The sequence below is a fragment of the Microtus oregoni genome, unplaced genomic scaffold, assembly GCF_018167655.1.
Source record: "Microtus oregoni isolate MIOR12 unplaced genomic scaffold, Mior012 000053F_ref0000044, whole genome shotgun sequence".
Lineage (NCBI taxonomy): Eukaryota > Metazoa > Chordata > Mammalia > Rodentia > Cricetidae > Microtus > Microtus oregoni.
In genome coordinates this window covers 15124960-15147613 of record NW_024543829.1, presented here as the reverse complement: position 1 = coordinate 15147613, position 22654 = coordinate 15124960, and the positions used below count along the sequence as shown (strand labels likewise).

General features: G+C 52.3%; 2 protein-coding genes across 4 annotated transcripts in view; both read right to left on the bottom strand.

Annotated features, from left to right (window-relative positions):
- Window positions 1-5: 5 nt before the first annotated feature.
- Chrm4 (cholinergic receptor muscarinic 4) lies at window positions 6-7890 on the bottom strand. Its single transcript, XM_041637446.1, has 2 exons — window positions 7683-7890; window positions 6-2530 (listed from the first exon to the last, which is right to left on the bottom strand). Exon 2 carries the CDS (start codon window positions 2497-2499, stop codon window positions 1063-1065), a length of 1437 nt encoding a protein of 478 aa, XP_041493380.1. The 5' UTR covers window positions 2500-2530; window positions 7683-7890; the 3' UTR covers window positions 6-1062.
- A 4560-nt stretch (window positions 7891-12450) lies between these two features.
- Window positions 12451-22654, bottom strand: part of Ambra1 (autophagy and beclin 1 regulator 1) — a 199627-nt gene continuing 189423 nt past the window's right edge. For all 3 annotated transcript variants that reach the window (XM_041637507.1, XM_041637508.1, XM_041637509.1), the window contains 3 exons: window positions 19697-19789; window positions 18483-18676; window positions 12451-13967 (listed from right to left, as the gene is read on the bottom strand). In XM_041637507.1, coding sequence (XP_041493441.1) covers window positions 13471-13967; window positions 18483-18676; window positions 19697-19789 — 784 coding nt within the window. In that variant the 3' untranslated portion in view covers window positions 12451-13470. The remainder of the gene's footprint in view (window positions 13968-18482; window positions 18677-19696; window positions 19790-22654) is intronic.

Genomic DNA, 22654 nt, shown 5'->3' with positions numbered 1-22654 from the left:
TCCAATAAAAGCTTCTTTTTTAATATATAAAAGTCCCTTCCCAGGGAGTTTGCCATAGAGTTTTGTTGGGGTTGGGGTGGGGAAAGACGGGCTGAAGGGAGTTGAGGCCTACTAGGAAGTGCTCCCAACAGCTCAGGAAAGAGCAGAACATTTATGAGAATGTCTTCCAGAGCCCCCCTGGGTGTCATCTCTCCCGGGAACCACAGGGCTGGGGTTAGGGAAGAGAACCCAGATGCCTCACCTAGAAGAGTCTTGGTCCGGGCTCCTGCCAGTCTGGAGGGTTCTCCCCGGGGAGATGAAGGTGCTTGCCTCACCTGCACCATCACCAAGTGCACCCCCCACACCACACTTTCTTTTCTTTCTCTTGGGCCTCCCTCCTGCAGAGGTAGAGGAGAATACCGCCCTTCGTTTGAAGCCTATGGGGGGTGCTCTTTACAGTAAGATTCACTACTGTTTGACTCAGTCTTGGTCCCCTGTAATCTGTATCAGCTTCTTAGCTTGGTTTCCCAGTTGCCCCATCCAGATATGACTGCTGGTCAGGGAAGGAACCAAGTGTCAGTGGGCACCTCAGCCTGGCTGAATCTCTCACCCTGGAGAGGGAATTGGGGGCAGGGAAGGGCCGAGCCTACATGCAGGGGGAGGGGGTGCAGGGAGGCGGAAAGCACCGATTACAGCAGAACGGGGTACCCCACCCCTCCAAGCCTGGCTCCTTTGCTCCTGGCCTCTGCTCTCCTATTGGTTCTTCCATCTCTGCTGATGGCCGGCCTTGACAGAACCGCTGCCCACTCCAGTCATTGTCCCCCATCCCCCTGAGGCAGGGTGACAGATAGGGGCCAGGTGGTGCCAGTTCAGACCGTCCAGGGCTGAGCTCCGGGCTTCGGTAGAGATCTACCCTCCAAACCCAGTGAAGAGCTTCTTGTGCCTCACTGTAAAGAGACCTGTTCTCTTTAGCAGATGCGAACTCAGAATGGGGCCGCCTACTCGCTCCTCCACAGCCGGTGAGCCCATGTGGTTCCCCGGTACACACTCATGACACCAGCACCTCCTAGGGCACCTGCCTGTCTACCTGGCCGTGCCGATGTTCCGATACTGGCATAGCAGGAGGTGCCGGAAGGTCTTTTTGAAAGTGGCATTGCAAAGTGCATAGCAGGCAGGGTTGATGGTGCTGTTGACATAGCAGAGCCAGTAGCCAATGGACCACACCCTCTCAGGGATACAGCTCTGGCAAAAGGTGTTCACCAGGACCATGACATTGTAGGGTGTCCAGGTGAGGATGAAGGCCAGCAGGATGGCAAAGATGGTCCGAGTCACTTTGCGCTCACGGGCCGCCATCTGTCGCTTCTTCCGCACCTGGTTGCGAGCAATGCTGGCGAACTTTCGGGCCACATTAGCTGCTGGGCGCATGCCAGCTGGAGTGGCCGGTACAATCTCGATGGCTGTCACACACTCATTGCCTGTCTGCTTGGTTACAATCTGAATCTTGGACCATTTAGAGGCTGGGTTGAGGGTTCGTGGCTGCAGGGTAGGGGCGGGCAGGGCTGGTGTGGTGGCCTCTGTGGTGGACAGCTCTGTGGGTGGCCGTTCCTTGGTGTTCTGGGTGGCACTGCCCGAGCTCGACTCATTGGAAGTGTCCTTGTCGGTCACCGGGCGTGGAGGCGGGGGCAGGGCTGGCGGAGGGGCCTCTTCTAGCTTCCCGTTGCGCAGTTCCTCTCGAGAAGCGCCCCCTGGTGGAGGTTTCTTGATACTCGGCTTCATCAGGGGGCTCTTGAGGAAAGCCAGAGTCTTGGCCTTCTTCTCCTTGGGGCCCTCAGGTCGATGCTTGTGGACTCGACTGCGACTTGCGAGTGAGATGTGAATGTACAGCACCGTCATGATGACCACGGGCAGATAGAAGGCAGCAATGGCTGTGCCGAAGGTCACTGCCGGGTTGGATAAGAACTGGATGAAACACTGGTTATCAGGCACTGTCCTCTTGCCCACCACAAACTGCCAGAACAAGATGGCGGGGGCCCAGAGCACAAAGGACAGGACCCAGGCAGCCGCAATCATGAGGCCTGCCATTTTAGTAGTGCGGCGGGCAGGGTAGGTGAGGGGTTTGGTGACGCAGAAGTAGCGGTCAAAGCTGATGATGAGAAGGTTCATGACGGAGGCATTGCTCACTACATAGTCCAGGGCCAGCCACAGGTCACAGACCACCGCGCCCAGGGGCCAGTAGCCCTTGATGATGTATACGGTGTAGAGGTTCATGGAGAACGCACCTATGATGAGATCCGCGCATGCCAGGCTGAACAGGAAGTAGTTGTTGACTGTCTGCAGCTGCCTGTTGACTTTGATGGACAACATCACCAGGATGTTACCCACAACAGTCACCAGGCTCAGTGAGCCTGTCACTGTGGCGATGAACACCATCTCCACTGTCTCCAGGTGGTTATGGGTGGCCGTGACCAGGCGCACAGACTGATTGGCTGAGCTGCCATTGCCAGGTGTGAAGTTCGCCATGCTGAGCCCAGCTGGGTACAGGTGGCAGTGGCTGGAGGGGAAGGAGACAGGAAGGGGTGAGTTGTTGAAGAGGATGAGGGGGCCACATGGCAGGAGGGAGGTCACCCGGGAAGAAGTTAGGGCGCTCCAGCACACTGTCCCGCAGTTTTCACTCATAAAGTGAGTAGAACTGAGAGCCTCCTGGGGGCCCAACGCTGGCATCAGCTCAGGGCTGAGATCAGAAGCGGATGAAACACTCATGGTTCCCACAGAATGGATAACCCAGTTTGGGGAGAGAGATAGAAGCGTGAGGAAAGGAAAATAAGGCAGAGAAGGGTAACAAAAGTGAGTCAGAAGACAGGAGAGGGGTTGTTCCTTGCGGGTGATCATGTGCCTCCCCTGGGAGATGACGGAACAACGACAAGGAGATGGCCATGCGAAGAGCTGTGGCCCATGGCCGGGATAAGACATGGACAGGCCAGTATATGGAGCCCAGGAAAGCAAAGGCAGTGTGAGGAATGTCCCAGACCGCAAGATGGAGATGGAGAGAAGTGTTGGATCATTCGCTCCCTCACTCCTGTCCAAGCCTGCTTCTCGGGTACCGAGGATTGTGTCCAGCGCCACACACGGCAGACGACGTGCACACACAGACCACACGCGTAGACCACACGCACAGACCACACGCGTAGACCACACGCACAGACCACACACGTAGACCACACACACAGATCACACGCGTAGACCACACGCACAGACCACACGCGTAGACCACACGCACGCACAGACCACACGCACAGACCACACGCGTAGATCACACGCGTAGACGTGCACCACACGCACAGACCACACGCACAGACCACACGCACAGACCACACGCGTAGATCACACGCGTAGACGTGCACCACACGCACAGACCACAGGCGTAGATGTGCACGCACAGACCACACGTGTAGACGTGCACCACACACACAGACCTCTCGGCCACATAGTCAGCCCTGCTTGGCCATTTCTTTTCTTTTTTCTTCCTTTCTTTTCTTTTCTTTTCCCGTTCTCTCTCTCTTTCTCTCTCTCTCTCTCTTTCTCTGTTTCTTTCTTTGAGATAGGGTCTTACCTAACAGGCTGACCTCAAACTCACAGAGTTTGATCTTCCTGTCTGTCTCTAGACGGCTGGAATTAAAGGCATGTACCACCACATCTAGCCACTTGGGCGTGTCTTAACCAAATATGGCCGAGCTCTGGAGGCTTGTTCTCGACCCCCGCATCTACACTGCAGATGCAGGCAACAATGCAGGAGCAGTGTCAGCGGTCTCCTAAGTTCCTACATTCTGTGACGGGCATCGTCACGACGAACCTGGGGCAGATGCTGAGGAAACGGCACAGGCATGTTAAATAACCTCTGTAGTTATTTGAATAAATGGGGTTCCATGTTTCCTTGATGTCCCGTTGCTGGTAGAGTGCATTTGAGGGGCAAAGAAGACGGTCCTAGAACTAAGACACAGGTCCTGATGCCCTCAGGAGGTGAGGTGTGAGCTGGGACGCCAGGAGAGGAGTAGGAATAGTAAGAGGATTCAAGCTCAGCGTTGCCTCCCCAGCCCAGCCCCAGGGAATGAGTGGGCACTGCAGGGGCAGTGGTGGCAGCGTCCCAGGGCTCCAAACACAAGAAATCAGAAATTTAAAGGACTCAGCAGCTGAGGAATGGTCTTCCTGATTTCCTCAGAACACAGGCCAGTCTAACCTCCCCTGGGAGTCATCCTGCAGCCAGCCTCAGAGTTCACATCCCACACAGAGAATGACCCGGCTGAGGTCCTACAAGGCCCTCCCGAGTCTGCTTCCCTCCCACCAGGCTCCCTTCAGCTCCCCCCCCCTTCCTCTTCCATACATGTGAGGGAGGCCCACGCCCAGCACACTGTGCCAGGGCAGCCGCTCAGCCCAGCCTCCTTCACACCCGCCAACACACAACCATTCCACATACGCACACAGGCCCCATCTCAGCCACACGCAGGTTGTATACGCAATTCTGTGCGTCTGTCTGTGTGTGTGAACGAGGAAACGAGGGTACAGCAGCCGGCTGTGGAGGAAGACGCACCCCATCTGCAGCCTGGTTCAGTGGAAGGCCAGCAAGGCCTAGCTGGACTGTCTGAGGAGAGTCATCTGTGCTCCTAGGACTTAACTCCCTCATTTACAAAACAGGATCTTGTCCCATCACAGTCTTTGAATAGCCAGGTGATCCTGTCAGCGCCACAGTTTGCTCTCCACCTGGAGATGGTGCTGCAGGCAGCAGACACATGCCAAGTTTGGCCCCAGTCCTCCAGCGCCCCCTCCCCCGCCACAGAAGACACAAGACCCTGCCGTTAACTTCAAAATTAAATTCTCCTGCTCTAAATCCTTGGGTCAAAGAAGGCCAGGAGGAGAGGGGGTAATGATCCCTCCAAGGTCACCCAAGGAGTCAAGGGTAAGACAGATGGGTCCTTCTAAGAGTCTCCACAGTGCCCTTCAGCGCCAAGAACCCCCAAAATGGAGCTCCAAGCATCAGTTTAGGAGCTAGAACGGTAGTAGCATCAAGCAGAGCCACCTTTCCCAGGGCACTTGCTGGCAGAGGCAGGCGTAAGCCAGGAGGGAGACATTAGTGCATACCAATCTCAGTACTCTCTCAGGGCCAGAACAAAAGGCAGCAGCCAGCAGGTTAGGAAGCAGGTAGGGGTGGGGAGAAGATGTGACACAGGAAAACACAGCAAAAGTCTTGTTTATTGAGTGTTAACCTGAGTCAGGAGCCCCTTGGAGCTTTTCCTATAGATGGTCACGTTTAATGCCTACAGCAGCCAGAAAAGGCATTGCTAGCCTCGTCTTACAGAGGGGCTTCCTGTTAATGAACTTGGTAAAAGCCATCCCGTTCAAGAAGAGTTGGGTCAGGATTAGCACCCAAAGACACTTTCTTATCTCCAAGGTACCTCCCAAACCACACCAGAGAGAAGCCCACCAGATGCATCTCAGGTGTGGAACCCTCATATTCCATCCAGCTTGGGTTTGACCTTTTGTCCTCCTGGAACCAGACACAGCCTGGATAAGTAAGTGACCAGATAAATGCTGGGTGGCTTGGTTTTCCCGGGCCCTGCCAGATGCAGGTTGGGTAAAATCCAGTTTTCTCAACTCGGTCCCAGTTTTCTTTCAGGAACTCTTTGATTCTCTCTCAGACGTGTTCACACTGCAACACCCGTGGACACAATTTTCCCAGAACCCGGTCCAACTAGGATCTGGGAAGGCTCGCAGCCGTCGCCCTGACCTGTGCGCACCGCTAGATGGCAATGTCGGTCCCCGGGTGCCAGATCCGGACCCCGAGTCAGTGGCCGTGTTCGCTACGTCCCCAGGTCCCAGTGCAAATCGCGAAAACAGAAAAGCCTCAGGGCAGGGCTTCTCCTACAAGGGACCAAAGGGAAGGGAACACCGACAGACTCCGTAGCTCTAAGCCGCCCCAAAGGTTCCCTAGGTTCGACCCGAGGCTCAAGGATGAGAAACTTTAGGGCGTCGGGATTCCATCAGCATCTTGCAAGGCACCCATCAAGGAACGTGTAGGTGGGAACGCGATTGCAAGTTCTGTTTGTGTGTGACTACCCGAGAGTGCGAGTAGACACTCGTAGCTTCCTGCATGTGCCAGTGTGAGCACCGCCACGCCTGGATACCGGTGTGCCTTTGAGCGCGTGAGCATGCCAGCGCCATGTGGACACGTGCATATGCATGTGTGTGCGTGCTTAGGGTGCTATGATGGGCTGGCCCAAGCTCACGGCTTGGGTCGGTGTACCTGGGAACTTGTGTGAAGAGCAAATGCTGGACCATCAGCGAGTGACCAGTCACATCCAAAGCCTATGGCGGGAACGGCCGGGAAGCGCCCGGCCTGTGGGTGGGGAAAGGGTCGAGAAAAGATCAAAATTTTGGTTGGGAGGAAACCTTTACTTTGGAACCACTATCTAGTGGCCTGGGCGCCTGGCCCTGTCTGCATTCTCAAGAATAGAGAGCACACAGTCCCAGCCGTGGACTTCTGACGAGAAGCCTCTGCGATAGTCGCCCAATCGAGCTGTGAGGGTCACCGGGCTCAGTTCAGAGTACCCCACGCATTGAAGGCAGGGCAGAACCTCCAAATGGGGAGCCCAGCCGAGGTTCACTCTTTAACCCGCACCCGCTGGAAAGGCCCTATCTAGTCCCATCAGTCAAAATAGGCACCGAGTTCACAAGCCGTGGACTCAAGTATACCTAAGGGGCCACCTCAGGGCTTATTATCCTTTGCCCACCTCGCCTCTCCTCCACGTCTGGGTCCCTCTGGGTCCGGGTTGAAAGGGCCAAGATTCTCGGATGCCCCGCCCTCCCATCAACCCCCCCAGGCACGCAGTTCCTGTAGTCTCTGGGCGTGGGCTGTGCTTCCGTGGGTCCTCGAGCCCCTTTCCCTGCTGGGGACAAGACGGGAAAGGTTGCTTTGGGCGCCCGTGGGGTGGCTCGTGGGGTAGGTTTTCGATTATTAAGCGATCACTTTAGGAGAGCTATGGCCCCAGATCTGTCCCTGGGGCGGAGAGAAGCCTATGTACCTAAGGGAAAGGGAGAGGGGCGCAGGATATTGGGCCAAGTCATTGTGCCCAACACTTCCTCTGAGAGCTGGGAGGGTGGGGAACCAGGAGACTATCTCCCCGAATGGGTAAAAGCAAGGTTTAGTCCTGGAGAGGAGGAAGGGTGCCAGGAGAAAACAGGGGTGTTTTCCGTCGGGGCTCAAGGTCGCGGACAGAGGACTCTACTGGCTAGAATGTGCTGGTAGATCTTGGTGGGCCAAGGTGGTTAGGGAGGGCGGAGGGACGGGCGGGAAAAGGGCGCCTTGGGGCTTCTTCCGGCGCCCTATAGAGCAGCCAACCGGAGGGAATGAGGGAGTGTGGGTCCTGACCCGACGGCTGCCTGGCTTTAGGGCTGGGGCTGTGGGCTGAAACTCTTCTGCCCCTAGCCTCCTGGATGATCATCAGTCTCTGGAGGCGCACCTGGAGAAACCTTACAGAGACCCAGAGCCCTTCTTTCAGAGGGGCCCCCCAACCCCCGAGCTCCCCGGTCCTTCTGCACCGCGCTTGACACTTGCGGGGGTCTGGGAGCCACCTCTGGAGACCCCCAGCCGGTCCCGGGGCCTCACATCGTCGTCTTGCACAGGAGCCCCTCGCCCCCGCGGAGTTACTCACCCGCTGCTTCTGTCTTGGTCCGCTGGCGTCGGACAGACGGCGGGACAAGCTAGAGGCCTCGCGAGTCGGCGAGGTGGGCGAATGGGCCGTAGACCGGGGGCGGGGACGGGGTGTCAAGGGGCGGCCCCTGCTTCGCCTGCAGCTCCTGGCGCTGTGGCTCCGACTCGCGCTCACGCTCGCACTTTTCCCCGAGCCGCGTGATGTCACAGAGAAGCAGCCAATCGTGGTGGGGACGCACCGCCCGCTCGGGGCCGGTCACCCAGCGGCGACGCGCGGGGGTCACCACCTGGAGCGTCAGACACCCTTAATGCTTGCGCCCCTCCCGGGAATTCGCCCGCGACTCGGGGCTCCAGCACCGTGGGCACCGCCCACAGCCTCCAGGGCGGGTTAGCCTCGGGCGCTGCCCTCCGGGGGAGGGGGTGAGGGGGGTTGTCCGCGTTGTCATGGGGACAAGGCGCCCCCTCGCGGGCTGGGAGGGAACAAGGCGGCCAAGTCTGGCTATGCGCCCTGCCTCCGCCCTAACCACACACTCCGGACCCCGAAGTGTTTTCGCGCCTCTCCATGGCTTCAGGCCCTCCATTGTCCCGCTTGAGGTTTAACCGCGGTCTTGAGGGTTTGGTCCCAGCAGCAGGTGGTGTGTGGCGGGGCGGATTCGGCCAACATAGTTCTGTCGGGGCAGAGGGCTGCTTGTTGGCCGCAGGGCAGTCAAAAGATTGGAGCCGTCGGGGACTGGGGAAGAGAATAAGAGGGCAGGCGAGCATCTACACTGGCAGAAGACCTTGTCCCTCTCCAGGCCCGGAAAGGGGCACGCACCAGTTGTGAGACCGAAAATGGCACGAGCCTCCTATCCAGCCGCGACACGAGGAATGAGTTCCTCGCTGCCGACGAGGGGGAAGCCAGGTGCCCAAGGTCACCCGGGACAGAAGAGACACCCCCCCCCCCCCCACCCCACACACACACCGATCCGGGTCCTTCAGACTTGCTGCAACTGTGTTAGGCTAAGGCCCAAAGCAGACAGATTCAGCACCTCGGACAGCTCTGCCATGGCCTTTGCCCGCAGGTCGAGTTGCTGGTCCCGCAGTAGCGTTTCTTCCTGCCAGGGTTGGATGCAATTCTTCGCGCCTGGGCCCCGTCACCCACAAAGCTTCTTGAGTGTCAACAGCCAACCCTAAGCCAGCTGACTCCTTTTCTTGGAAAACAACCTGAGACCCGCCTCTCTTTTACCCTCCACAACAACCGGTAGGGACTTGGGGGGGGGGGGTGGCGATGGCGGGAATGGCTTTGGAGAAACAAGAGTTAAAACAAGAGTTAGGGGCTGTGTGTGTGTGTGTGTGTGTGTGTGTGTGTGAGAGAGAGAGAGAGAGAGAGAGAGAGAGAGAGAGAGAGAGAAGAGGTGGGGAGCTGAAGAAGTAGAGGTCTGCTCTGATGAGAGTTGAAGGCTAGAGCTGGCTGGGTAGGACGGTGTGAGAAGCCATCTTTCTCCCCATGGGCGCTTTGGTCTCCCATGATTCTCATAAGCACTATTGTTCTTGACCCCACTTTATAGATGAGGGGCAGCTCAACTGAGGCACATGAAATCAACTCCTTCCACTTGGCCATATCCCCCTCCCTGGGGCCCAGGAAGACACTTCCAGGAGAGTGGAAGTGTTGTGTGTATGGGAGAAAGCAGAATGGTGAGCAGTCACATGAAGAAACAAGCCAGGTTTGTTAAGAACAGAAGGTTCCAGAAACCAGAAATGCCTCCAACCACTAATCCAGTGAGGCTTGGGCTGTTACCTCACCCACCCACATCTCAGTACTCACAGATGAACCCTGGGAAGCTGAACTGGAACTGGGGGACACAGTTTAGTCTATCTGTTCTTTCTTTGACCTAATGGCCTCTGAACATTTTCCTTATCTCTTAGGGACTCCCAGTCCTTGCCCTGCTGATAACGCATCTGTGATGTGTAAGGTGCCCTGCAAAGGCGGCTCTCCCTGGGCGTGCATCCTTTGCCAAGGTAGTAGAAGTGGACAAGGCATGTTCACATTTGATATTTGAACTGCTTTATCACAAGCCTTCTTCATATCCTTTCCCAACCAACGAGAGCACGTCCAGATCCATTCAGTTTCCCCTACGCCTGGACTTCTGTGCTGAAGAGGCCAGATGTGTATGCCTTGGCTTAGTCACGTGGCCCAAGGTAACTGAAGGAATCACTTCATGGTTTTTGGAGGGGTAGATCCTGCACACTTAGCACACGGTTTACACTCAAATTCAGTCTCTATTGTCAAACCAAGGCACACTTCTTCCTGTTTGTAGTAGTAGTAGGTGGGAAAGAGTATGTTGGGGGTCATTCAAGGGGACCAACAAGAAGCACTGGAACTCAGGGAACACGGCTGCAGCTGGCAAAGCCCCGAAGACTACTTGACCTGAGGACCTCATGCTGTTACTGAGCACAGTTGGCTGTTGTCACCACACCCCTCACAATCTTTGGGTTGGATGAAAACTCTCAGGGGGTTCTAGTCCCTCACTGCTGCTTAAAATACAGTGATTGACTTTCTGAGCATTGCTGCTGGAGAGTAAATTCTTTCTCTTAGAAAGAATTTAGACAAGCAGAAATGTTAATAAGGTTAAGAAGTTTTTGTTAATGGCTTTGAGGTAGAAAATCTTGGGGAACAATTTAAAGTTTAGAAAGGCATAATTTTAAGAGCTGGGGGAGGGACTCGTTGAGGTCAGGGGACAAAACAAAGGCAGCCTGGTCATTGCCGGCTACTGTGCCTTTCTTGCTAGGCCGGGTTGGTGACGAAGGTGATGGTTAATTCCTTGTTCCCGTTTCTGCCCCCAGCTTCCTGATCTGATAGAATAAAAAGAAATTATTGGTAAGTGGATATGCACCCTGAGGATTTAGAAATGATTGTTTTTCATATATGCAACTTTGGATTTGTGATCCTTTTAAGATTTTTCGAGATAAAGTGATCCATTCATTGTAACCACAAAATGCAGTCTGCCAGTAAAAGAACTGGCTGAAAAAAATACCTTGCAAGTAGGGCAGTGGTTACACACGCCTTTAATCCCAGCACTCGAGAGGCAGACTCAGGCCTATCTCTGAATTCGAGGCCAGCCTGGTCTACAAAGTGAGTTCTAGGACAGGAAGAGAAACCCTGTCTTGAAATACAAATAACAAACAAAAAAGAAAAAAAAGAAGGAAGGAAGGAAGGAAGGAAAAGGAAAAAACCTTGCTTGCTTACACCCTGTTAATCTTTATCAAGCTGCTTGGGCATGAATGCATGTGGGTTCTTGGGGATAATTTGTTTTTCATCTGTAACACATTTAGCCACAGGAAGGACATGGAAAAGATTAAAAAAAAACTTATATTCATTGTAATCATTCACTTAAAAATAGAATGTAATCATATTATAAGTTTTACACTGCTTGAAAGATTTTGCTGGGGTATATAAGCTGTGAGGGAAAATTAGGAAGAGACAGAAGGGAAACATCTGGATAGAAAGGAAAGAGATAGGAGAGATGACAGACCCTAAAGGTGTGTGTGTGTTTTCCTTTTTTGCCAGCCCCAGAGTTAAGTTTTGCCTCACTTGCTGGCCCCAGAGAATTTTTGCTTCCTCAGAAAAGTCGAGTGATTAGTTCAATGGCTCCATGGGCCCCCTCAATCCCTGAGCTGCTGAAGGCTGGTTCTCGTGGCAGTGGTAATGTGCAGTGGGGTCCTTCCATCCTTAAATATTTAGCTCAAATTCCTCTCCCTTAGAGGAAAGCCAGTTTCACACCTGTGCTCTGTGTCAGTTGGAACAGTTTGAGATTACAGGGCTAAGAGTAACTTGAAGCAGTCCCATAGTGCACTCCTGCAAGGGAAATGGGAGTTCAGAAGAGGCAAATCTGTCCTAAACCACAGCTAGCCAGTGCCTACTGATACAACTCACCGACAGAGCACGCACAGGCAGAGTGCACACGCTGCTCACGCGTGTGTGCTCCCACGCAGCCTCACAGGTGTGCTTTACTTGCTTGCCCACTTTTGGTTTCATCTCTTTGGAACAGAACCTGCAATTTCCCACCCCACCTCCACCTCTTCCAGAGGACCTGAGTGTCCCACCTGTGATTTCCTATTAAGAGGCATAAGGCCTCTCTTACTTTCTAAACAGGCTTGGCATGTGAAGAAGCAAAAGCCACGGACAGGGCCGGTCCCCCAGCCAACCACGGACAGGGCCGGTCCCCCAGCCAACCACGGACAGGGCCAGTCCCCCAGTCAACCACGGCACATTCCCAGAACCTGTCGCAGTGGCCGCCAGGACTGGAGAGCGCAGCTTTTGATCCACAATCATCACTTAGGCCCACAGTCCTGGACAGGAAACAATTAGGATGACTTCCTCCATCGGTCCACTGAGAGGTTACCCCAATCTCAACAGGTTCCAGTAAGCAACCCTCAAGCAGTTGACTTGGGCTAATGAGTTGGAGAAGATCCCACTGCTAGGTTCACTGAGATGCCTAGGGAAGCCAGGCTGCCCAGTTTGGTGCATTCCACATCACAGTCCCAAACCTTCTTTTTTTTTTTTTTTTTTTGTTTTTTGTTTTTTGTTTTTCGAGACAGGGTTTCTCTGTAGCTTTGGAGCCTGTCCTGGAACTCCCTTTGTAGACCAGGCTGGCCTCGAACTCACAGAGATCCGCCTGCCTCTGCCTCCCTAGTGCTGGGATTAAAGGCGTGCGCCACCACCGCCCGGCCCAGTCCCAAACCTTCTCCCTCCCCCATCTCCGCGGAAACAAGCAGGAGCCTTGCGAGGGGCATGTCATCACTTTAATGATGCAGATCTTTGGTGTCTCCCTCATTAGCAGTAGACTATCCCCTCTCCTCCCTCCACAATGTTTCTATGATGAGTGACAAACAGAAAGGAAATCACATTTTCATACTAAAAACAAAATGATCAGAGCCTTGATTTCTCCACTACAACTACACGCACAGTTCAGGATTCCGCATGCGACACCTCGAATCACAGACCAACACCTCACATTCTGACCTGGAATCTCTCCCTCCAGCCTTGGGCTGGCTTTGGCCTGGGCTCAGGTAATACTGACACCTATAGGTGCTGCATGAAGGGCTTTGGGGAGAGGGGGGAGCTTGGTGGACAAGCTGGGGGTGGGCCAGCCTACACTCTCCCACTCCTGAGGGCCCGCCCACCACCATGCATTGGCTCCATCCTGTGTCAGGCAAGCAGGCTGCTTCCTTCACTCCACAGGTGTCCACGCTGTGAGTATAGGAAGTCCCCTACATGGAAGCTGGGCCAACTTTTCTGTCTTTGCGGGCTGAGAGGACAGAGAGGCTGGAACTCCAGAAGGTTTAGAGTCAGAGGCAATGTGGGTATGGGGTAGGCTGCTCCTCTGCTCCTGGTGGTTCTGCCCCTAGGAGTCAGCAAGGAAGAACTGTCCCACTGTTCTGCCCAGGATGGTGTAGTCTAGATCTGGAAGACTTCATTCTTCTGGGGCTCCTGCCCGGGGCTGAGTCCCCTAGGCCAGTGACCCTAGGAGAAAGGGGGGTTTGTGGAAGAGACACCCACTTGCTTCTTAATTCATACCAGGCCCAGCAGTGTGGCTCTTCTGGGCTCCAGATCCTGGAGGACTCTATTCCCCAGGCTAGTCTTGCCCTCTGGACTGCCCCTGCCCAGCTGGCTCCACGCCCCACCCTCTCATTCCTCCTGTTCCCGGATGCAGGCATCAGCTCTTCTGTGTGTTCAGTTCCCAGCCAGCTGTGAGGTCCAGCTTCTGTTCAGCGGGGTTGAGGGGAGGCACCAGCGCCTGTTTGGGACTCTACCGGTTCCGTGGCTCCCCACTAGGGCCTGCAGCTTCCCCCCTGCTGTTGCCATCACCCTCAGGAAGGTGACTGTTATTGGTCACATCGCAGTGCATGGTTGGTCCCTCATTACTGGCAAGGGGGACTGGAATGGGGACAGGGGAGGAAGACGGCAGGGCTGGCTGAGGTGGTTCTCTCCCAGAGGTACTAGGCTGGTCCCAGGAGGTTGTCCGGGGGCTTAGGCCTCGCTCTGCCTGTTGCCCAGGTTCTGAGAGCAGTCCCCGAGAGGTGGAGGGCTGGGGTGAGGAGGTACGAGCAGCCCCTGACTCTGTGCCTGTCTGGGAGCTGCGGTGAATGCGGTGGCTGACGATGATGTTGTTGCCAAAGCCACCCATGGAGGCCATGGTGGTGCTCTGTTCTCGCTGTACCACAGCTGTCATGCCACCCTCGGCCATTAACCGCTGGATCCGGCTGAGGGCATCTTCCCCACTGCCACCATAGTCTGAGCCCTCGCCTGGCAGGTACAAAGCAGAGGAAAGAAGGAGTTAGTTGCTGGTCTGAGCCTCTGAGCCAGGCAGCAGAAGCTAGCAGATGCTACACACTGTGAAAATTGGAGTTCTGAAAGCAGGAGAAAGGTCCCAAGTATTATTGTTCCTCCTCTGCCTGGGAGGAAGTGGCCAAGGCTACTCATCTGTTTCAAGGCAGAGCTGGGCCCAAGCCTTTCAGCCCCAGCCAGAGTGTCGGCTGCTTTGTCTATACTCTCCCCATCTAGGATGACTTTCAGACCTGGTCCTGGACTGGGATATGTCACCTAATCTTCGGGAAGAAACAGTACCCTGCAGGGTGTGGCTCAAAGGCAGACCGTCTGTTATGCTTTATTTCAGCACTATCTTCCTTCACTGTGTTGTTTTTCTTATTTCCTAAAAGCCTGGGCTTAAGTGCTCCCTAGAAGTCCTATCTCCTGTCCTCTCCCTTTACCCATAGGTCTTCATACCTTCCCTAGTCATTGCTCTTCCTGGGATACATGCTTGACACCACAGTTGAGAACCAGCTGCCTGCCTGGGCCTGTGACTCCAGCCTGCAGCTCTAAGTAGGGGGAGCATGGGTCTGTTCCCCCATGGAACATGGGTATTCCCTGAAAGAACAGACAAGATCTGGGCTCAAATCACACTTCTGCCATTCAGTCACTGGCTGGCTGGGCTTGGTCAAGACTCAGCGTTTGCATAGTATTGGAGAGAAAATGAGAGCCCATATATCAGGGCAGCAGCAGTAGTTCTATCCTAAGTCTTCCCCACTCCTGACCAAGCTGAGCAGCTCTGGTTAAGGCTCCCAGCCACCAGGCACAGCTTCACTGCAGGGCTGATCTGTTTTGGCTAGCTCCGGCCCAGTTTGGGATTCTTTGGTTTTGGTGTATCCATGGATGAGATATTTATTTCAAGGTTACTTGTCAATAGCTGTTTTAACAAGGCTTCCTTTGTCCCCTTCCCGGAGTCCTTTCTCTGCCTGTTGAGTCAGATTTCCAGGACAGTCACTTTTATGACTTAGCAGATCTGTTTTGCATGGGACCTGGCAGGTACTCGCTCATATCCTTCCTTCAGGTCTTGATCCATTTTTTTCTCAGTACTAACTAGTGAGGATTCTATCTAGGCTTTGACTTTTAGTCAGCTGGCTTTTCCCGAAGTCCCTGGGAAACTGTGCTCTTAACCCCCATGACGGTGCCTTCACCTACTCTGCCCTGAACAGCTAAGCCTCAGCTCTGCATGCAGAAGACAGAAAACCTGAAGGGCTCTGAGTCCCCAGGGCCACACCTTCAAATAGGGCAGGGCAAGAGGGAAGACCAACCTAGGACCTCAGTGCCACTGAAGCCTCTATCCTAGGAGCTGCTGCTGGGGACTTTGCTCTGCTCTGGGTAGTCCCCACTGCTTCCTAAGAGCTCTCTGGGGACCTCTTGTGCTCTGTGGGGGTCTGCAGTAGGCTTACCTAGGTCCTGTGGGTAGTCCCCACTGCTTACCTAGGTCCTGTGGGCATTGAACCCATCATGTCAACTGGGCCTGCTCAACTCCCAGAACATCCCAGTGGTTGTTTCCAGGGGAGGAAAAACTACTTTGGAGCCCAAATGTGCTATACAGCTCAGGCCCAGAGTGCCCTGTGGCCAGCACTCAAGTCTGAGACTGTCTTCCTCAGATGCCCGTCCACAGCTGCGCACCCTTCCACTGCACCTCTGATCTGGCTATGTCCTAACTTATTCTCCTCTCTCTTCCCAGCCTATCTTCTTGCTGTTGCCATTACTGTTCTAATTCTTAGTTAACTGAGCTCTGGTTAAGCCCACATCTTACTCAAAGTTCAGCAGCTCCCAAGTGTTGAAAGTCCCTTTGACAGCCGAGGGCCTTCTGACTAGGTAGGTTCTAGTCATTTTCTTGGGCATAACCCTTGACCTATCTAATGCACGCAGCAGTCTTTGCTAAAGTGACCTAGCTCTGCTCCCTGCCTGTGCATCCTGGAGACATATTACACAGGCTCTCACCTATCCCTTTAGTCTCGTCAACTCAGGCTCAGAAACTACTATAAATTCCACGTCATTCACTCAAGATAGAGGCTGTAGCACCTGGAACTTCAGTAGCGCTGCATACTTCTCTCTGGCTCGGTTACCAGTGGATACAACATCTCTTGCTGCTGGACCTTCCTGGAGGTCTTACTCATCTCTGGGCAGTGTAACGCATGGTCTGGGATGAAATGTTTATTTGCCAGATACATGTATGTCCATGGGCTCCTATGGACGATGGCTGGATACTGCACACAGGGGTTCAGATTCAAGGTCACTTTGAAAACTGTGTCCCTTATGGACCAGTCCTTTGAGGGACGAGACACAGTGCCTCCCTTACGAGATTCCCTAAAGCCTTTGGGTTCACAGTGCTTCATACAATGGGACACCCAGTGCATGCTGAAAATGAATGAATGGGAGAGTCAGAGATGGGCATAGCTGGCTCCTGTCGCTGAGCTGTGCTCCTCTCCTAGAATGTGAAGCGGAGGCTAGGAGTCGCTAGAGTCGCTAGAGGCAGCTGGCATATTCTCATGAGAAAAGAAATAGGGGGCTGGAGAGATGGCTCAGTGGTTAAGAGCATTGCCTGCTCTTCCAAAGGTCCTGAGTTCAATTCCCGGCAACCACATGGTGGCTCACAACCATCTGGAATGAGGTCTGGTGCCCTCTTCTGGCCTGCAGGCATACACACAGACAGAATATTGTATACATAATAAATAAATATTTAAAAAAAAAAAAAAGAAATAATGAAGCCCAAAGGATATGGATCCAGGAGCAGTAGTGACCACAGGGAGGAACTCTGTTCTTCCCTGTACTAAAGTATTTCTTTTAGTTAGAAAAAATAAGAAACTGGTTTAGTGCTGTTGGCAGACTGTTTCTTTGGCAAGTTCTAAGGTACATTCTGAATGCAGAAGACAGGTGGAATCGGCAATTTCCCACAATGCCCTTCAGGTCTATTTAATTTTGGGGGTTTTATTCTCCAGAAGAGAAGAGCAAGAACTAAAGACTGTACCCTCCTCATTTCCCATGTAAACTCAAGGCAGCTGAAGGGCATTGTGGGCACGGCCACCCACTGTGTGCTGTGCTCCAGCCCTTTGAGAGCAGCATTTGTTTCCCAGGCCTGGGGCCTGCTGCTCTAACTTGTGTCTTCACCAAAGGCTAGGGGGCAGAGCCACATGGTTCTCCTAGACGCAGGGAGGCAGGGAGCTCCCTTGTTCAATGCACTTCTTAAACGGCAGCCGTATGCCAGGCATGCACTGGAACAGTGCTAGGAGGAACAGTGAGCTTCTCTCATTTCTGACCTGCCTCCTGCACAGAGAGTAGGGCAACTTGCGGCAGAGTCACGCTCTAGTCCTAAGGCAGCTCAAACTTCTTGACTGAAGCCTGAGAAGCAGAAAAACAAAGATGAACAAATCCCCCTTGTGGAGAGCTTCTCAAAAAGTCTCAGAAATAGCTATCATGTTAGCTGTGTGGAGAGGCGGGTGTGCAGGCCACAGAACCAGGACCTCACATGAGCACGTGCTCTAGCTTCAGATCTTTAGAGGAAGAGAAGGAAAAGTGGACCGGCTGCTGGGTTTATACTAAGGAAGGGTGGACTACAGACAATGAACCAGACCTGCTTCTCAAACTAACAAATCCAGGCCCTGGTGACAGTGATTGGGGGTGGGGGTGGTAACAGCCAAGTCCAGAAGGGCTAACCTTGCCTAGACTTCTCCTGTGCGTGCTCCTGGAGACCTGGCTACCAGTTTAGTCAACACAAGGAGGCAGGAACCCCCTTGTTCTACCTGCCTTGGATGAGAAAGTATGGACAAGGAAAACACTGACAACTGGTTTTCCAGTAAGGAATCTGGCATCAGAGCCATGGGATAGGCATGGAGAGTTACAGTAAGGAAAGTCATTTCCTGGAGGCAACAAAGCAAATTTGTTACTCTTGGCCTGATGCACATCAGAGCTTCTCCTTCCATGGTCTTTCAGGCAAATGGCTCAACCAGATTTCAAAAAAGTCTGTTTAGATGCTGCTGTGTTTGGAGCTAGGAGCAGCATGGGGGCTGGAGGTAGGAGGTAAGGAGAGTGAGAACAGCCTGCTTAAGGCAGCTGCTGATGGGTTCCAAAGTGGCTTGAGCCCTACCACTGGGAAGTGCTAATTGGTTCTTTAAAGTGTGAGGCCAGCAGAGAGCCAGGGCGGAGGCAGGCAGTGTCCCCTGGAGTAGGTGAGAAGGGGGACTGCTGTTGTGCATCCCAACACTGGCACAACAGGAGCACCAAGAGCCTCGCTTGTAGCAGTCCCAATATACCATGCCAGCTGAGAGGAGACAAACTAGAGGCCCAGGTACCTGGCCCAGCTCTGGAACGGGCACTTCCTATGGAATCTCACTTTCCATGCCCGCTCTTTGGTAAACAGCCTGGATCCTCCAGGAGCACAGGTCTAACTTGCCCTGAGAAGGCAGATTTCCAGTCAGATGTCCCCTGCCAGCAGTTCAAGGCTCCTACCTTCACCAGGACCTGAAGATGCTGTCCCTGGTTCCTCTTCCTCCCTCTCGGTCTGTGTTTCAGCATTCTGCAACTGGAGGGCCAGAGTCTGGGTGCCCTGAGATGTCACAGAGGTGGTAGGGTTCCGAGGTTGCAGCCCAATTGCATTCATCAAGCCCATGTCTCTGTCTGTCCTCCATGTGGCTCTACTGGTTCTAAGGCAAAAAAGACAGACTGAAGTCAGGAGGGGCTTGGGACAGACCCTTCACAGAAGTCTTGGATCATACTTGGATGGGTGGGTGGTCCATCTTGGCCCACAGCCTTAAAAAGAAGAACCATGACACTACAAGTATCTCCTCGTGCAGCTATGATTAACTATCTACAAGTAAGGCCAAGGCCCAAGGCTAATGCCCTCCTTTCCCTGGGTAATTCCCTAGACAGACTTTTCAGACAGATAGTTATGACAGGCAGCAAAGCTGGGTCCCCAACTTCTGGGGCTGACCAATTACTCACTTTTAGCTTCTTCTGAGATTACCGCTCCAACTGTACCCTGTGATTCCTATAGGAAGCAAGACCTGCCTCAGGTCTCACGTTGAACCAGAATTTTGTTTCTACACAATGCTCCAGGTCTCATCAGTGGATTCAGTGAAAAAGATGAGAGCCAGATTCCTAGTCTCAGTGGCCCCTGAGCTACAGCCATTGGCAACTTGAGTCCTATGGTCCTAGTCATCGGAAGATACCCACTCTGCAGTTTTCTATGGGCAACAGACAAGAGTTCATGGGGTTCATACTATTTTTCTCCAGGATTTTTCTCTTTATTCTTACTCCAAGTGTGCTCAGACACCATGGCCAGTATTAGAGAAGGCAAGTGTTCTATGATAGAACTCTAAGAGCAAGGGTCTTGCTGCTTCTTTAGTAATTATGTGATGTGTGTATCTGTGTATGGGTATGTGTATGTGAGTGAAGGTTTAAGTATCCAGAGACCAGAGCATCACAACTCCTTAGGGCTGGAGTTGCAGGTGGCTTTGAGTTGCCTGATGTAGGTGTTGGGAACCAAACTCAGGTCTTCCTTCAGAGCAGTATGAACTCTTAACCACTGAGCAATAGCTCTAACCCCTGTCTTCTTCTGACTGTATGTAGAAGCCCAAGACAAGAAACAGATCAATGAAAAGTTGTTCTGGTTGATGAAAGACCCAGAGACCCTCAAACCCAGGAGTCTTCTGACTTCAGCTTACCCAGGCCGCTCGCTGCTCCTGCTGTTGGAGTGGACAGTGAAGACCGTCTCATTTAGCTGGTCCCAGTAGTACTCAACACCAGAGTTTAAGGCCCTAAAGATCCATTGGGAGAGGTGTTAAAAAGGCGCTTAAGAACTCTTGACAAGTCCTGGGCTTGGGGGCTGTGGTGGGGTGGTTCATGCTGCCCCTCTTCTGGGATGGGATACCAGGTCCAAATGCTCCCTTATTAGGGTGCTCAGTGTCTGAGCATGTGGTAGTTTGAATGTAGTTGGCCCCCATAAGCTCATAGGAAGGCACTATTAGGAGGTGTGGCTTTTGTGGCCTTGTTGGACAAAGTATGTCACTGGAGAGGCAGGCTTTGAAGTCTTTTTTTTTTAAATTTATTTATTTATTAAAGATTTCTGCCTCCTCCCCGCCACCGCCTTCCATTTCCCTTCCCCCTCCCCCAATTGAAGTCTTAGATATGATTAAGCCATGACTTGTGTTTCAGTTTACATCCTGTAAAATGCAGGTCAAGATGCAGGAATCTCCAGTTCTATCATCAGCACCAAGTCTGCCTGCATGCCACAATGATAATGGACTAAACCTCTGAAACTGGAAGCCACCCCATTAAATGCTTCCCTTTATAAGAGTTGCCTTGGCCATGGTGTCTTTTCACAGCAATAGAAACCCTAAGACAGAGTGTCTCAGATATTCTGAATATCCCAAATGCTTTCAGTAGGCTTCCCTTAGAGTCAAAAATAAAAAAAAAAATCACCAATACCAGATATGCAGCAGGTTCCAAGTATTATTCAGACACACATGGTGAACAAGAGGTAGACTTCCTGGAAAGACATGTGCTATGGACAGCTGTCAGAAGGGACCACTGAGTCTTCAGAAGCAGAGGGTCATGCCCTGAGCCCTTTCCTATTGCCAAAATGCTAAGAGGAAGAATGGAGGTACCTCAACAATCTTATCTGCCTGGAGCTGAATGGCTATACTGTTTTCTTTTCTTTTCTAGAGTCTCCCTGGCCAGGTTCAGTGAGACAGGCAAAAATTATAGTTGAGGTAGATCTTCTGCAGTATTCTATCTGCGGAGCTCCCTGGACTGCCAACTGTTATCAGGCAGCCTCTAGCCATGCCAGAGGGAAGTGGCGGTCATCTCATCTCTCTTTACCGGCTTGTCACAAGCTACAGTCCTGGACAGCAATGTGGATCCCTAAGGAGAACTGCTGCTGGGCATCAGCAGTGACACAGGACCTGTCTACATAAAATCTCTCGCGCCACAAACACAGGGTAAGCTCCCTCCCTATCTAGGCAGAATGGCAAATAACAATAGTGCTAGCAACTTGGGAGGCAAAGGCAGAAGGATCAAGAATTGAAGGCTAGTTAGGCTATGTGAAACTCTGTCTCATCAAGCAAATAAGCAAAATAAAGGTCTTTCTCTGATAAAGTATTACCTTGTAGCAGACACTATGGTTGAGAGTAGGGTGCTGGTGATTGCTGTCACGTGTGAGAACAGGAAGGGGGAAAGGGAGAGGGTTTGTTTTAAAGACTTACTTAGTTTTATTTTATGTGTATATGTGAGCGCTTGCATGCATGCATGTGTACCACATGTATGCTTGGTGCCTTTGAAAGCCAAACAAGGATGTCTGATCTTCTAGAACTGGAGTTACACACTGTCATCAGGTCACGCTGGATGAGTCCACTCCGTGAGATGCAATCTCTATCTAACACGACTAGGGTAGCCAAAAAACTGAGACTGAACAGGTCAGGAGCCTAGGAGAAAACCAACACTACTGTCCTCTTAAAGGAACATAGCAATAAAAAGACTCCTAATGACATTCCACCATGCCCACAGATCAGTGCTTTGCTTCGTGCAGTAGACGGTAATTAACACAGAGACTCACGCTGGACAATGCGCAGAGAATAAGAGACGTTGGAAAACTCCATCTTAAATGGGATGTCTTCATCAAAGCCCTCCCTTCAGGCCTCAGAGAGCCATGCAGAAGAGAAGGCAGAAACATTCTAAGAACTACAAGTGGTGGATGACTGCAAGGACTACAGGACTGATCACATGTGAGTTCAAAGAGACTATGGCAGCACGCGCAGGGCCTGCACAGGTTCTAGCCAGAGAGGGTCCCAGGGCTAAGAGTAGAAAGTGAACGTGGGTTACCACTTTCTAACCAAGAAGCCACCTGCAACTGATACCTGCTTGCAAAGGAAAAAATCATTTTCTCCAATGAAATTTCACTGAGTGTGTTAGTCACACTTCAGGGTAGGCCCCATGCACACTAGTTGAGTCAATACAAAACAAACTCAATGGCATTTCTGCAGACTTTTGTCTCATATTGCTTTGTTTGGGCACAATTATGTTTTTACTGATCTTTTGCTTGCATATTCTGGTTTCCATTTATGTAGTTTTCTAAGTGTTTCCTATTTTGTTTTGTTTTTTAAGAGAGGAAAAAAAAGGTATGGAGAGGAACTGGAAAGAGTTGGGGGAGAGGAAAAGTGTGATCAAAATATATAAAAATTTTTTCAATTAAAAAGGGAAAAAAGGAACAGCAAATGCTCTTAACCACTGAGCACTAACATCGTTCTAACACCTCCTAAAACAAGATATTTTATATTTACTAAATATTATTAAATATTTATTTAGTGTGTGTGTCACACATGGTACAGAAGGCATGTGAAGGTCTAAGGACTTGGTCCTCTCCTTTTACCATATGGGTCCTAAGATCAAACTCATGTTGTCACTCATGGAGTCAGGCACCTTCACCCACCGATCCATCTAACCAACCAAATAACAGTTTTAAATTCACTATTTAGATCTGGTAGATAGCCTGAGTGTATCTAAAACATCTCACAGTGCTCCAGAATAAGTCAAGAAATCCACATTCGCCGGGCGATGGTGGTGCACGCCTTTAATCCCAGCACTTGGGAGGCAGAGGCAGGCGGATCTCTATGAGTTCGAGACCA

What these genes read in the sequence shown, in the direction of transcription:
- Chrm4 (XM_041637446.1), bottom strand. Translation starts at nt 2,499, where the DNA reads ATGGCGAACTTCACACCTGGCAATGGCAGCTCAGCCAATCAGTCTGTG.